The sequence below is a fragment of the Excalfactoria chinensis genome, chromosome 14 (assembly GCF_039878825.1).
Source record: "Excalfactoria chinensis isolate bCotChi1 chromosome 14, bCotChi1.hap2, whole genome shotgun sequence".
NCBI lineage: Eukaryota > Metazoa > Chordata > Aves > Galliformes > Phasianidae > Excalfactoria > Excalfactoria chinensis.
Genome location: NC_092838.1, coordinates 8463558 through 8479810, shown reverse-complemented (window position 1 = coordinate 8479810; position 16253 = coordinate 8463558). Strand labels below are relative to the sequence as shown.

The following is a 16253-nucleotide window of genomic DNA, read 5'->3' as shown; positions in this document are numbered from 1 at the left end:
TACTGCTATCTTATTTTTATTGTGCTGACTCAGTTTTGTTACTCTCCAAAGAGGACTCTTTCCGCAGGTGTAGGCACTCAGCCCTCACCCTTCTGTTGTGTTAGGAGTGGGTGGCCATAGAGAAAATAAAGGAGATGCTGAAAATCTCATGTGGGAGGATAGGTGTTCTTGTCTCCACAGAGAGGCCAGGTAAGCCCCACAGGGTCCTAGGCTTGTGTCACAGGCACTGGATTGCTGTATGGCAAATGGTGTGGGTAACCAGCACCAAGTGGGGAAGAAATGCACCAGAGATGCATTATTGCCATGTGAAGGCAAAGTAGAGTTGTGAACCATTCAGTCAGTGCAGTTGTCAGGGGGTGAGAAAGTAGAGGTCACAGACTCCTAGCTTCACCTGTTTTGCTTGTGGATTGTTTATTCTATCATGCATGAACTGACATAAGGACTTTCTGCACGCTTTTATGTGTTGGCTCACCAATTATCTACAGTGGGGACCAGGTTGCTGTGCCTGGGTTTTCTTCCCATGTAACCCAGGATGTTGCTGTGCATGGAAGGTGGTTTGCTATGTGGTTCATGTTCCATCCCAGTGTGTATTCAAATGGTGATTGTTGATTGATTTTTTGGATATGCAAAGTATTTTTATACTAAAAAAAAAAAAGAAGAAGAAATAAAAATAGGACAAGTAGTTTTCTAACAAGTAATGTCATTTAATGAATGATATAGTCTAGAAAATAGAAACTACCCAGATGCTGGTTGGTTGGTAGGTCTGTTTGGGGTTAGGGAGGCCCTTGCTTGAGCACACGATGCCTTGTTTCAATTCTTTTGGCAGCATTTGTAGTTGCTGGAAACAAGGAAACATCCACATACAGAAAGAGACACTAAGGGGGCATTTTTTTTTTGTCTAAAATATGGTAAGTATGCAGAACGTCTTCCCACCCTGTCTCATCAGGTGATGTGAAGGGCTCAGAGCTCACCAAGGTGTTACAGATGATTCGTTCCTGGAAGGGATAGACTCAACCAGTGGAATGCACCACAGTCCAGTGCTCAAAAATCGTAAGGGACTTCCCACTTTGCAGAAGGTTCTGTGCACTCTGATGTTATTGAACTTCTTTCTAGGTGCTTTTCTGCATGTGTTGTGTCTGTTCCCTCAAGGTCTGGCTGCTAATTCCAGGGAATATGCTTTTCAGAATGTCACAATACACTGTGTACAACTCTGGATCTATTTTGGGCCTGGGCAGAGGTCTGGCGTTGCTTGCCTGTTCGGTGACCGAGTGCTGCAGCAAGTACACGTCACTGAATAGTGCAGTCAGGATTTTGTGTGCAGCTTTGTAAGGATCTTCCTCAGACTGCACCATTGCCTTGAGCTCTGTCAGAGTGTAGCCATTGTAGCGCTTGCTGTCTTCTGCCAGGGGCTGCACAGTCTCACCAATGTGTCTCACTTTCCACTTCAAGCATTTCAGTTCGTCTTTTACATCTTCTAGTTCTTTCTCCATGGCTTGGAATTCCTCTGTGGTTACAAATCTCCTGCCAAGAGAAGTGGTGGACACGGTGTGCAACTCAGTGGGGTGAAATCAGTCTGACTTGTATGGGGTCAGAGTATGGAACCTGAGGTTTGGGATGGGAGGCACCTGCTATGTCACTGAGTGCCATCTCCAGCCCTTGTTTCTCAGACTTCCTAAGAGTAATGTATTTTCTATGCTGCTGCAGGGGCTGGGGTCCTGATTGTGCAATTTAGAATGAAAGGTAATGGCCTCAAATTGCGGTAGGGTGAGATGTAGGTTGGATATTAGGGATAGTTTCTTCTAAGAAACAGCAGTGACATGCAGGCACTGCTGCCCAGAGAGGTGGGGAGTCACCGTCCCTGGAGGTGTTACAGTAATGTTGGGATGTGGTCACTGAACACAGTAGGGTGGGCTGGGGTTGGATTTGGTGAGCTGAGAAATCTTTTCCAACCTTAATGTTTCTATGGCTCATCTGTAGTAATGCCACCACCACTGAGCTGTATCATGATGGTTTTGCTTCCTAGGTGGCTGTGAATAATGTGGGGAGAGATGGTTTCTCATTTGAAAGAAAGTGAGGCCACATTTAAACTGCCCTGTGCAAAGAGCTAAGGGTGACAACCTGGCCTGGCCATGATCTTCATTCATGTCCAGCCAGTTAAATAAATGAATGAAAAATATGGTCTTTTCGCAGGATATAGTAGAAGTATAGGGTAATTACAGGAAAACAAACACTGGAAACACGTAAATATAAAATATATTTAAATTGTTTGATAATCATGTGAAGACTTAAACATGTGTAGTCTTAATACGTACCTTTCATGATCAGGATCTTCCAGATGTGATTGAAACCCCTTTCCTATAGTTCTTAATCCAGTTTTAGAAGAGCCAGGAGATTGGGAACCGTCTTCAGGAGTCGTTGTTGGAGGCCTTGTGCTTTTCCTGGTTGGGGTCAATGTGTAATCTGATGCTGAAGCTTCCAAGCTGTGTGCTATTTGAGGACAGAGGGCATAGAAGGAAGCAGCATTGGTCCCTGGACTGGCCGGAGAGGAGTCTGAGTATTGCTGAGGCTTGGCTGAGCTGGGTGTTAGACTGAGCCTGGGGCTGGCTGGGCAAGATGCTGGAGGAGTCCTTGTACCGCATTGGCTGGAACATGATATTGCTAAGCTTTTATTTCTTTGCTCAAATGGTTGAGGGCTTGGTGATTCTCCTGGGGCCAACCTAGAGATGGAAACAATGTCCAGCTGGGCTTGATCCTGAACCGTGGAGATCTGGCAGGTTGGTTCTGATGAAAGCGAAGAGCTGCTTGATATGTTGCTAGAGGAGCTTGACATAGCAAATGGGGGTATTTTCTGAGCATTATGGTCACTCCTGTTCCTCTGTGTGCTAGTGACGTTCAGAGCTGGGTGTTGTGAAGCCCTGAGGAAAGACAAAAGCACACTTTTTCATCTGGACAGGGCTAATTGCTTCTAGCAATTTCAGTTCTATTTTAAGACAGTCTTAGGTCTATTTCCCATAGTCACATTTTCCCATAGCCTGATTTGCTTCTCATCTCAGTATAAAACCCTTTGTTTCTGATAACCAAGAGTTTTGAGAATGTTTAAGAATAAGGCACATAAATTCAGGACCAGTTCCTCCTGGGTGCCAACTAAGCTATCGTCAGCTATCATCAGAGTAATCACTGGCACATCAGTGTTCTCCTTTTCAAAGTCATACAGCTCAGTGAGAAGCAAGCATTTGGTATTTGGGAAAGGACAAGGAAGGCAGAAAGTTGCTGGTGTGTCGATTGTGACAAATTCCAGTAAGAATGCAAGGGGATGAAGCCTAGATTGCAGGTTGCCTCAGTGCCTGCCTTTGATCATCCCTACAAAGAGTGAAGAGAGGCCTTCACCTTGGTCCCATGTGCTTTGCCCTCCTGATAGCTCTGCATGGTTGCCCAGTGAATAACAGGATAAATAAGCAGAAGATAAAAATAGAAGAACTGCACAGAGTGACGTCGTTGTTCCTGTAGAGACATTATAGGACACTTCTTTTACAGAGCTCAGAGTGCTACAAACTTGTCTTTCCACCCTGAACTGTATGCTGCGTGTGGGTCTTTCAGGTGCTTGAAATGCCAATTGCGTGGAGTGCTACATCTCCTCTCCTAAACAATTGTTTCCTGCACTTCTCTCCTGGCTGCTATGAAGAAGGGAAGGTCCCAGTGCATTTTGTTCGATGGCTAAACTTTGCTTAGCTGGACAAGACTGATGGCCAGCAAGAAGGATGTACTGCAGTAGATGGAAAATGTTCCCATGGACAGCAAATTCAGCTACAAATGCCTTCCCTTCCTCAAAGGGAAACATGAGCATGCTCAGTGTGCAGACCAGATTCCTAATTTTTGACGACCAAAGGACATAACAAACCTATGTAATAATGCCAGTGACCAACTCAGACCTTGTGCAACTGGTACATGCATATTCCTCTTGAGGTGAAAGATGGTAAAAATCCTAGGCTGGATGTGTTACAGGCTATCCACTGTATCTTTTCCTGCTAGTATCACAGTGGCCTGAACTATGTGGTCACTTCTGCCCACACCTTTCTCAGGGTTGGGTGCAATCAAACCCTAATTTTTTAAGACCCTAAACTGCACACCTCGCACCTATTGGCTTCAACAGGGCTACTGAAACAGTTAAGACATTTGCTAGATCACAGCATGATAACAATTTTAAATCAAACTTAGAATTTTTATAATAGGAACAGCAGCAGGTAACAGAACAACCGAATAAAAACAGAGCCTGCAGAAAGGCAGAATAATTTGACTTGTATAAAAGGCATGGGAGGAAAATAGACTGCTTATATCAGGGAGAGCATCCTTCCCCACAAGTCTTCGCTTTCAAAAACTGGCTGAACAGGGCTCGGGAAGATGTTCTCAATGGGGTAATTAAAGATGCTGAAGACAAAAAATGGCAGCAGCTGGGTGGTACAGCAGGCTTCCTCCTGGCATTCAGTATTTGGGTGTTCTGAGTAGCTCCATTCTTATACAAGTATCTGAGGATCTGAAATGTCTTAGAAAAGTGAAGGCTTATCAGGTGCTCACAAAGAGCTCTAGAATTTTTCTACACTGCTCCACTTGTTTTCTGAGGGGGCTGAGAAAGACACCTCTGAAGATCTCCCAACTTCGGAGTTAATACTTCCATGCTTTATTCAGCTCCAAAAGGTATCTGCAGATGAAATATGATATACACAGCAACTGTGACAGTGCTGTGAGTTCAAAGGATAATTCCAGTCATTTTACAGAATAAACTCCAGGACAGGTTTTTCAAATGTGTTGACTCATGGCTTTGATTCAGGTCACTGACACTTTACTTTCTTCGCTACAAAACCCCGTGATCAGAAAATACGTGTAAGAAACTTATTCTGAAAATAGCAGGAGTTGCTTTAAGCCGACTGAGATACGTGCTGCAGCTTCCTTTGTTGTGTATTTGTCCTCAAATATGGCGTAAAACTGTCTGAACGTGAAATGAACTGCAACCTCTGCCTACACATTATGAGAAATACAACATGCACTGTAGTTGAAATGCTGCTTGGGCACGTATATGGCCTGAAATACTTCATCTCATCTTTAGCAGTGTTGGACAAGGCTGGTTGGACCTTATGGGTCCCTTCCAACTTGGGATATTCTTTGATTTTATCTTTGTTTTTTGTTTTCTTCTGTAAGTCCTGCATTAACTGCAGGTGGTGGCCCATTTATGGGAAGATAATATATAAGTAGAAAACAAGTTTTGCAACTAATAGCATGGATATTTCTACAGGAAGCTAGTTCCTTTCTCTGGAGCGCTGCAGGAAAGAACAAGTATTATAAACTATCCCTTATTTTTACTTTGATATCCTTCAACTTCTCCTGCCCACAGTGCTGAACAGGGGACTGAATTTATATTAATTGTGTTGATCATGGAAACAGAATCACGGCCTGGGAAGAAATCTGAAGCTTGTTGTAGCAAAATGTCTGTCTGAATTTTAGCAGAGGCAAATGAGGACAGAACTGAGACCTCTAACTTGGGAGCTTCCTAGTGGACATGGGTTTGTCTAAAGACAGGAGTGAAATTCCCTTTGCTTTCAGCACAGCAAGCCCAAATCATAGATCTGTAACCATAGTGCTTTATCAGAGGGGATTTTTTTTTCATGTAGTGAATCACTATGAACTGAATAAATTACAGGAACAATTGCAGGACTCAGAGCTGAAATCAATGCTGACATGAAATAGGAGGGTGATTGCAGCTGTCATGTGCCTCCACAAGGATAATCCTTGACTCAACTTTGAGCAACATTTCAAACGCATCAAGCCCTTGTTGTCTGCCTTTTCCCAGCCCTGTGCTGCTCAGCATATCAAGCATGTTCCCTGTTGTTAAAGTGACCTTGCCTGCCGTCTGTGCCTTGCCCTCTCCAGCTGAGCTTGTGCAATGTACTCTTTGCAGCACTGAATTTGGAGATGTACTAAAGTTTCCTGAGAACCTAGCACTGTCTTCCTTCTGTGGTTCTTGCAACTAAGGAAAAGCAACATATTTTAGTGAATCGTTTCTACCATATTTTCAATGTAGAGTTCTGGTGGCCTTACTTGAGTAGGAAAGAAATGACAATTTGCTGTATGGTGAAGCTGGTTGTGCAAAGCTTACTGCGGATAGCCGGGGTGGGAGGATGGTGGAAGAGCTCTGGTGTGGGAGCATGCCTGCAGGGTGGTGGTAGGAGAACAAACAGCTTTTTTTTCAAGGCCTTGTATCAGTCAGGTGACCCTCTTATAACACCCACACTGCCAAAACAGTGACAGGATTTTGTGTATATGTGTATATATATATATATATATATATATATATATATATATATATATTTAAATGCCAATTTCATTTTGAACAGGCTTTCAGTTTTCTACAAGAAAAGGTGCTGTTCTGGACCCTGGGTTAATCTGCCTCAAATAACAACCAAGTCTTTCAATCACAAACAGTGAGCAGTAAAATGGAAAATATTCTCCCTCCTTCTAAGCCTGTGGCTTTTCTGAGCTACCTGACTCCTCTCCAGCTCTGCCAGCATACAGACCCCTCCTTGTCCTCCATGTCCATCTCTCCTGCCTCTTCCTATTCCATGTCCTACCTCTGCTCTCTGTACCTCACCTACCCTCCCTGCAGACCCTGAGCAGCAGGCTTGTTTGTTTTAATGCCCAGTGATTTGGGGGAAGGCCAAAGGAGAAAGTGGAAGTGGAGCAAGCATAGAGATGTCAGAAGTCAGGTATAGGCGATGCCTGGAGTGTAATAAGTGAGCATTTTTTGGTGCAAACAACAAAATATTCTGATGTGAAACTATCTTTTTTTGTATAGCGACTGTGCATCTGACAGGGAAAGTTGAGACTTGGAAGGTCAAAACAGCAAATAGGCAACTGATAGTGTATAGATGTTTGCAGTAGGAAGAGTAAGCTTGTTATGAACAAGATATGACTGGGGATGCTTAGATGAGTAAGTGCCAGCACTGAATGTTTGCAGAGGAAGCAGATCTGGGAGAGGATACCAGCTTACAGATGAACTCCCCAACACTTCCTAGCCCAGCTCTGGAAAAGTTAAGCCCTGTTAAAGGAAAGCTACAGTGTTGTGCTGGACATTACATGGTTTAATGCGTAGTTCTCAAGACTGACTATTGCACTAGCCTGATCAAGGCTTCTCTGAGCTTCTGAGAAATGAATAGCTGATGGCTACGTTTCCAAACTTCTAGCCCCACCAGCAGGGCAGCCTCAGCTCCTGCTGCAGCCTGGGCTGCTAGAAGCCCTTTGTGCTACTGCACTGCTTGTGGGCTCCTCTCAGCCCTTAATATTCTCTTCTGAAGTCTCCTGTCCAGTGGTTGTTTGTCTTCTGCCACTGCTCAGCCTTGTCCTTTCAATGTTTTATGTATATGCTCTAGTGTTTTGCTCTACAGAAGCACTCAGTAAAAGCCCTTATCTCTCAAGAAGGACCAGATGTTCTATTTTGTCATCCTGTAAGGATAGGAGAAAGAATGGGATCTGAGAATGTGTGAATGTTCTTAATATGCTGTTTGGTCCAAATAAGAACAGCCTTGGAGCACTTCTAAGTGAGGCCAGCTGGCAAGGGAGTACCAGGTGAAGGGAACAGCAGGAAATAACTCCTGGTTCTACCCCTTTCTGTTCTACTGGGACAGGACAACCTTTGTGTGAAGAACTGGAATATCAGATGTTGCTGATGTTTCTTCTGCTAGTGCAGTGCAGGTTGTCTTGTGCAGAAGACTTGGCCAAAGTGAAATGTCTTCTTCCTAAATATAGGCAGGCTTCTGTGGCCAATATGGCTTTAGCATGGCACTTTGTGTGCTGTGCTCTTGACATTAATATTCTCTGCTGGCCATGAGCCCTTTGCAGTGCTGCCTTCTCACCAAAGCAATAGGCTTGTCCCTGGAACCCCTTGCCACTGCCACAAGACAAATGCATTAGAATAAGTACCATTATTAGTAATGTTAGCGATAAATACTCATTCTCCTGTTTTCTTCCTGTATTTTGTGGCTTGACTGTCTATCTTCGGATTTAGTGCTTCCTTGTTTGCAAAGTACATTCAAAGGTAGATTTTCTTCAAGTGCTGAACCTGCACCCAGACTGCAGTTCAGAAACCCCAATTCCATGATGGTCCACTTACCAAGACTAAAGAAAAGTGTCTAGAAAGGTAAGTGTGATGCTGGGGAATCTCCTCTTTGTGACACTGGAGATGTTGTCTTATTCCTGCCTGTCTGTCTATCAATGCAAATTATGATGCTTGCTTATCTCAAGGAGGTTGCAAGCCTCATCACTGATGTCTTTGCTGCAATGCTGCATGGCACTTCTTATGCAGCTAATATAATGAGCTTGACTGGATATCTGCAACTCATTAGTAACCAGAAGGATGCACTTTGGGGAGGAAAAAAGAAAAAGCTGCTAATCAAAGGAAGGAGCAAGTCTGAAGAATATCCTGAAATATCACTCAGAAACAGGGAACTGGGATGTTCTGGGGAAATACTTGAGGGTAAGGTAGAAGGAGGAAAGAAAGGGAACTTTTAGTTGCTTGGGAATGATGTTGGATCTACTCCTATATTAGCAGAGTGTGATGATTGACAGAAAAAAAAAAGAGAGAATTTCTGACTGGATTTCACATCTATCAACCCTTCTATCTGGGTTTTGCTCTGTTCTATGTCTCTTTTAACTGAAATGCTGTAATGATCTTTACAAATAAGAGCGCAGCATTGTCTGGCTAGCTGATTATTTTTCTTTTAGCATTCTGTATAATGCTGCCTTTCAAGTATTAAGCAATAGCAGCAGCAGTAAATGTAATTTTTCATGTTTGCTTTCAGTAGTAATTGGCTGTAGTTGAGGACACTGGCATGATCACATTGAGTGAAGCACAACAGATGATTGAGGTACCTGACTTCTCACATGCATTTTGCTTTTAGAGAGCTGTCAGTACACCTACTGAGGTAGCTGTTGTCCTGTAATGGAAGCACTGGGACAGGGCTGGGCATAGAACCAATTGGTTCTATTCCCTTTGGAACACCTAATGAGATAAAGGGTTGTTATTTGTTCTTTATAAAAATCAATCAGAAGAAAAAAAAATCAACAGAAAACAAAACCAACCCATCTTTGGACAACCTTCTTAATGAAATAAGCACGTTTGAGCACTAGTGGGTAGCTTGGTAGGTAAAGAATTTTCTTAAGAAATATGACTCATCAATTTCATGCCAATGGACTGTTTCAGGCCTTTAGAAATGAAGGATGTGGATCTGCCTATGGAAAGCTGTACAGCTGTCATGATATGTTAAAGAGCAAGAGTTAGAAACTGTACTGATGGCAAAACAAGCTTGAGAGAGTGCCTGTGTGGGGACCACCTGGAGAGCTGTTCCAGCAGGTCTGATACAAAGCAGCACCATCAATTAACTAGGGTTGTGAACTCCTAGCTTCTGTATGTGGGTGAGATGTGCATCTCAGGAAGCCAGGAGCAGCAAAATGCCACGAGGTTTCCAATTTTCGTTGGTGCATAGTTAATCGTAAAGCTCTGCTAAGTAAGTCACTTTCCCAACTCTCCCTTCTGCTGTATGAAGAATCACTTGCTTTCTTTGCAAGGAAATTGATGGAGACACAGCACATCTTTCCTGGGGGGTAAAGGCAAAATATAATATTCAGAGGAGGACAGGAACCATCCACCAATATTGCTCCCTGCATTGAACCACTGATTCCTGGAGCTTAAAGTAAGATGCTGGATAAAAGCATAACAATCTTTGGAATAAAGATTAATAGAAGTGCAAAAGAAAAAAAAAAAAAAAGGCATTTATTATACTAGTGTTATTGTCTATCAAAGCTGCTTTCAATCACTTTTATATTCAATAGCATGCATCATCATGAATTTGTGATAAATATAGATGAAAAAGGATAGTGATAATGAAAGCTATACAGGTGTAAATTATAGCATCTTTTTAAACTGCTATGAAATCACAGCTTCTTGAGACAGCATAAAATTACAGGGTATAGATACATCTTAAACTGAATCCTTGGGGATTTTGTACTGTTCACGTACTAGTTGATTATCGTTTGGGCAGCACTGTCTGGTGAAGCTATGAACCTCTGTTTACAGAGCTTCCTACTCCAAACTTTGTTCTCAACCCCAAGAAACCAGGTGTGGGGACAGTACAAGCCATTGTGTATTGGGTGTATCCAGAGCCATGGTCACTTACTATTTGGGGAGCAGCTATGGAGGCACTGTAACCTCAGGTCCCCAGCCTCAGCCCTCTCCTCCTCAGTCCTGGAAAAGAGAATATAGAAGTAGCACCTTTAACAGAAACAAAGGCTGCTCCCAAATGTACAGAAGTGGAAAGAATAGAAGGGTCAAAATAAATAAGGGGACAACATACCTGGGCTCCTCCATCTATAGCCAGCCAGGCCCACTATGGAGATTGTAATGGTCTCAGGAAGGACTCAATTTCATTGGCTTTGCCCCTTTCTGGGGAAAGCTTATGTAAAGAGGCCATGGGGAATAGAAACGAGAGGCTCAGGGCTGCTTCTGTCCCATTCTTTTAATTTTTAGGATGCACTTAATGGTCAGGGGTTAACAGCATTGTGTGTGTGTTGGAAGTGGATAGGTTGCTAGTGCTACATCATTTAAATGCTACTGTGGGTAATTTTCCAGAGGGAACAGCTCTGCAGGTAAACCTTTCTGTGCTGCAGAATAAAGTGCAGTGTAAATCTAAGGCAGAGGGTTACACTTATCCTTGTGTGCTAATCAAAGGTGAATAGCTAGATTTGAAATTCTTACTGATGTTTGTAGGAAAAGATACTGACAGTGTAAAAGGGAGTGTGCTGTAGGTCAGTAGCTTAAAACTTGCTGACATATGTAGGTGGCCCAGTTAGAAATGAGAGCAGGTGATGAGCATATCTTTGGACAGCGTTTTTATGCGAGTACAATGAAGTTAGAGAAAGAAAGGTCTGATTAAGGTGCATGAAAGAAATGAACAAAAAGGAAAAAATAGCACCTATAAATGATGACTGGACGAGTTCTGATTCTCAGAGTTAGGAGCAGTTCTGATTTATTACTTCTGCTGTAGTACTTTTGGTTCTGACATCTGTTTCAGACTGCTCCTAGTATTTCAGAACTACATTTTCTAGCCCCGCAGAGATGAGATTTCTGCACTGGAATCAGTGTCTGTTTGTGCTCAGCTCAAGTTAGAATGTCACCAGCAGCATCTGTCTGAAGTTTCTCTGGTTTTGCAGATCAGAATAAGGGCTCAGATAGCAAGGAAAATACTGTGAGACCAGCTCAGTGCCACAGATGTTGTTGATGGACATCTGCAAGTTGGCAAATACAGTGCTATGAATGAATTAAACGTGGAAGGCTGAACCTTCCAGGTTTACTTGATAAATTTGTATGTTGGCTCTGGTCACTAGTAAGTGAAACTTACAGTGCTTCACAGGAGCAGGAGGTTGGATGTCTGACTTGGGGCCCTTTTGCCACGGTGCCGGGATGGCTGACTCTGCAGTGGCTGCAGTGCTAGTGGGACTCAGTGCCTCTCCCACAGCCTGACCAGGCCTGGATGCATTTCAGAATCTGCTCCTCTTCCTTCTCTTGTCAGTGGTAGGTCAGTGGCTCATTAATATTTCATTAATATTTATTTGTATTATTTCAGTAACTTATTCCTTTGGGTTGTGCTTGTCCTGCTCCGTGAAGAACCCACCTGAATTTGGTTTCCACCCTTTTAGCTCCCCTGTCCCTCACCCTGGGCTCCAGTTCTCCCACACTCTCACCTAAAAGCCTCTGTTGTTTCCTTGCCTTTGATCTTCCTCCATTGGAGCTTTAAAGATCTGCATTGCGTTGATCATAGCTGAGGTGGATCAGGTGTCAGGGCCACAAGCCACATGTTGATGTGTCTTATCCCCTGTGTGGGGAAGTGTGCATGCTTCTTGAGTTAGGGGCTCTCAAGGGAACATCGCAGCTCTTTCATTTCATGTGTTGCTGGTGATTCTTATGGTGGAGTTTAAGGGAGTCCTTTTGAGAAGGTGATGCAGTTACATGTGGTAAAAATCAAATGCAATACAGCTATGCTGTGATTGACAAAGCGCTGTTTTGTTGTCAGTTATCTTTTGTAATACATACTTCATATCTGGGAGCAGGGGCCTATAAACATATGTTCCAACAAATCATCATAGAATTACAACGTTGGGATGGAAGGGACCCCAAGCCAAAGTGGGGAGAACTCTTCTTGTTCCTGTCTCCCAAATGATGAATTGTAGCTGTGGAGACTAAAGTTAAGACTTTAACTTCCACGGATAAATAATTTCCTCTTAGGAAACTGCCCATTGCGCTGAGTCATTTCAATGTGGGGGCTGTGTGTGTACGGTGGGTGCTGAATGAGAACTGAGGCAGAGAATCATGCGAGGAAGAGGGAAGCGATATGCACAAATGGAAGGGAGAAGGGCTGGAGGGCTTTATTTATAAGGTTTGAAAAGGAACATGGAGATGCAGGAGTAGGAGGGAAGGAAAAATATGCCTGGATATATGCCCTGGAAGGAAGGGAGAATCTAAGTTAATTTCTATTTGTGCAAAGGAAGATCAAAGCTAGAGGAAGTCACGTCCTTGCTGGAGCCTCTGGCACTTCCCTGGTGACACAAAGAATCCAGAAACGCTGTGCTGCTAATTGGTGCTGCAGCACTGCTGCATTCACAGTACACCTTGGTCACAGTGATGGCGCTAACTGACAGTGCTCTAGCATTTAGAAAACAAACAAATGCCTGTATTGCTGCCCAGCTCTGGATCTCTGGGATGATTCCATGGTAATGCTGTCTCTGGACTTCTTGTTATGTATTCAGATACAACAGTTGTAATGCAAAAACAACCAAACAAACATCGTAATCACGAAGCACATTAGTTGACAGGAAATATGAACTCAAGTATCAACAACTTGCTAATTAAAAACATTGCAAGAATGCTGTAATTACCAGTACAGGAATGTAAGTTATTGGCAGCTGAGATGGGTTTGTGGAGGGGTCTGTGAGGTGATGCTGCAGTGCGAGTGGGGTTGTGGCAGAGATGTTCATTCTGCATGAGAGGTGACAGCTAAACTGAGGGCTGTGTGCGTGGTCTGGGCATGTATGTCTCCCTACTGTGGATGGGAGGAAGATGGATGCCATGCAAATGTGTGTGTTTGGCAATATTATGAAAAGAAGCAGCTTCATTTCAGGGGGTCCATTGAAGGACCTTTAATTGTCTGCAGCAGCACGTGGTGTGATTTCACTTTGGAAACATGCCATGCTTGTGCTGTGTGTGCCACGCGTGTGCGAAGGTGAGTGGAGGATGAGCGACAAGTGAATTGTTCACACAGACTCAACATGAGCAAGGAAGCTGGAAGAAGTGAGCTAAATATACAGTTCCTGCCATAGAGCAAGTGGTAGAGACAAGAGCATGAAATTCAGGGCATCCCTGACCAGTACACAGAGCAATCACAAGAAACAGACTGTTCCTATGTTTGTTGCCTAGTATGGAGCTTGTTTTGAGTGCCAGTATATAAAAGGAGAGTTAACAAACTGTGGATTTACACAGACTAAGGAAGCGTCTCTCTTTTTTTCTTGTCTATGTGTCCTGCTAGTTGCATAGGTAAAATGAAACCTCGCTCCCAAGAGAAGTGAAACAAACCTGTGGTGCTACATTCAGCTCACTGCCACTGTGGATGAAGACCTGTTCATCTGGTGTGTTGGTGTGAATGCAGGAAGAATCAAAGTCCAACCACACAATGCAGGTGTGGGATGAAAAGGGTTACAGTCCTCTGTGCAGTTTGTGTCTTTTGTTACTGTTCCAGAAATGGCAGTGATGATATTTTATCAAGTTTCCTCAGCATCTCTCAATATGACAAAACACACTCTGTTGTTTAGGATCCTGCTGGTCTCACACCTCAAGTTCTCAGTTCAGTTACTCTGCTGACCATTTTCCCCTCACTTGGTGTTCCCCTAAGGCACATGGTGACCACTTCCCCTTCCCTCTGAGTGTATCATTTAATGCAAAGAGTTTTTAAAAGTTCTTTGCCACCTCTAAATGCAAAATTAAGGCAGTCATGGTTGGCTGGGTCATTGCTTCCAAGACTGTTTGAAAGGCAGAGTGAGAGCTCAGAATTTGACAGAGGAACAATTGTAACAGCACAGACTACTTAAGGTTGACTAACCAAAGCAATGGTACAAGCAGCAAAGTCTCTCATTCTTCCCGCTCAGGAGTACTCCTGGTTTTGCTACTGAGATGTCTGATCCTGCCAGCTTTCCTGTCTCCTCATAGCTTTCCAGCCATGTTCTTCCACTTCTGAGAAGCTGCTGCTTTGGTCAGAAGAAGAACAAATGCTCATTAGGTGTGCTTTACCCAAATTACTTATATGTGTTGCTTCCAGCAACAGGTTTTTGGTGAGGATTCTCTGAACTTAGCAGCTCCTTGTTCTTTGAAGGTCCCCTAAGGAGCCTCTCACACCTTCCTGTTGTCTGAGGTCAGTGTTTTTGTGTTCTTCACGTTGTGCTGTTTAAGCAAAGCCTTAAGCTTCTTGTCAAAGGAGAGCAAGGATATCAATGCAGCCACTTCAGTTAACAAGAAAGTTACAGAACTAAGACTGGCCGACTTTGTAACATGGCGTACCTGTGCCTTAGTCATGAACCCCCTGTGGCCTCCAGAGGGATCCTACAGTCTGAGTTCTTTTCTATGCTTTTTACTGAATAATTATTCTATAGGTAATAAACAGTTGTGTGACATATGTCAGCACCCTCCACAGTGGTTGATCTGCTTCCAGCAAGTGGAATTGCTCCAGTGGCTCAAGTGGGCTGTGTTCTCAGGAACAACCCCACCAGAGATGAGCGCAAGGTGTGACTGACTGCACTGATAGAAGCAAGAAACGCAAGTTGGGTAACAGTGGTCAGGGCACAGGGCTTGGCTGACAGCAGACTGACCAGAGTGTTCTTTGGAAAGGTGAATGATGTACATCACAGATGGTTGTGATGAGCAAGCAGTGAGGTGAAAGTTGCTGCTGATAGCTGTGTGTTATGTGTATGGGGAAAGATTTTGTGCATACAGAAGAACAGGGGAAGTGGAAGACATGATTAGTGTGTCACGGACCAAACATGGAATCGCAGAGGAAGCCAAAGAGTGCATGAGAGGCCAGTCTTGTATGTGAAGGGGAAGAGCAGTACATATGTGGAAATGCCTGTGAGAAGTGTTGCTGCTAGCGCTCCTCTTGTCACACTGGTCAAGAAAAGAGCTGAATATGGGACTCTCTGTGGTCAGGGCCAATTGGCTCTGAAGAGCCACCCAGATCTGCAGATGTGTGCAATGTGTACCAATGGGCTCAGTGTGCAGAGACAGCAGTGTGGGGTGGGCAGTACACAGGGGGACAGGCTGTGCTCAGAGGCAGAGCAAAGGAGTATTTGTGGGCTTTCAGAGCCCAGCCAAGATCTGGAGTGAATCCAGGACCCTGGCAGCAGCGTGGGTGGAAATGTGGGTGTTTCTGCAGAGGAGCATAGCACTGCAATGTGACAGATGCACGATCTTGTGAGGAGGAGTTCAGAATGAGCTGTAGCGTGTGAGTATGGAAGATGGCAACTCCAGTGGTGACTGGAATATATCTCAGCAGCTATTAGGGGTTTTAAGGCATGACCCATTACATACTCTGAGAAAGGACAGCTGTAACATTTGCTATACCTCACCCCCACCCCCCTAAGTTTCACCTTTTTCAGGGAAGGAATATCTGCTTGCATTTGCAATATAGCTTTGTATGAATTTCTGTTAGTCAGATGCATATTGTAAGGACTGGTCAGTCTTGTGTCTTAATGAGTAGAGGGGAACAGGCAGGCACTGGGACATCACAAAACTTAAGAAAAAAAACAAAACAACAGACCATGTAGGATCTTTTGACTCTTTAACACACATCTTCACCAAGTATCTCTGAGACTTTGCCCACGTGCCTGGATTTTCTGAGACTAGCAGAATCCATGAAAGCCTCCACTGACCGAGAGACTGTCTGCACTGACCTTTCTCTGAAGTACTTGATGGCTTCCTGGTCTAGGAAGTTCTGTTCTTCTCGAAAGCCCTGCTCAAAGATTTTGCGCTTGTGTCTGAACTCAATGACAGTCTTAGTGTAAGAGTTCAAGGTAGTAACGGAGGCCGCCATGCAGCAGGTGAAAGAACCCCACGCCAGACTGTGGAGAGAGAAACCAGCAGACAGCTGGGTTAAGACAGTAGCTCACGTTAT

At 43.9% G+C, this 16253-nt stretch overlaps 1 protein-coding gene across 4 annotated transcripts in view; it reads right to left on the bottom strand.

Annotated features, from left to right (window-relative positions):
* Window positions 1-687: 687 nt before the first annotated feature.
* Window positions 688-16253, bottom strand: part of GSG1L (GSG1 like) — a 58580-nt gene continuing 43014 nt past the window's right edge. For 2 of the 4 annotated variants that reach the window (XM_072348740.1, XM_072348739.1), the window contains 4 exons: window positions 16033-16200; window positions 10221-10288; window positions 2313-2915; window positions 688-1521 (listed from right to left, as the gene is read on the bottom strand). In XM_072348740.1, the coding sequence (XP_072204841.1) occupies window positions 2893-2915; window positions 10221-10288; window positions 16033-16200 (259 nt within the window). In that variant the 3' untranslated portion in view covers window positions 688-1521; window positions 2313-2892. Of the gene's footprint in view, window positions 1522-2312; window positions 2916-10220; window positions 10289-16032; window positions 16201-16253 lie in introns of those variants that run through there. The other 2 variants (XM_072348741.1, XM_072348737.1) reach the window with 2 other exon arrangements.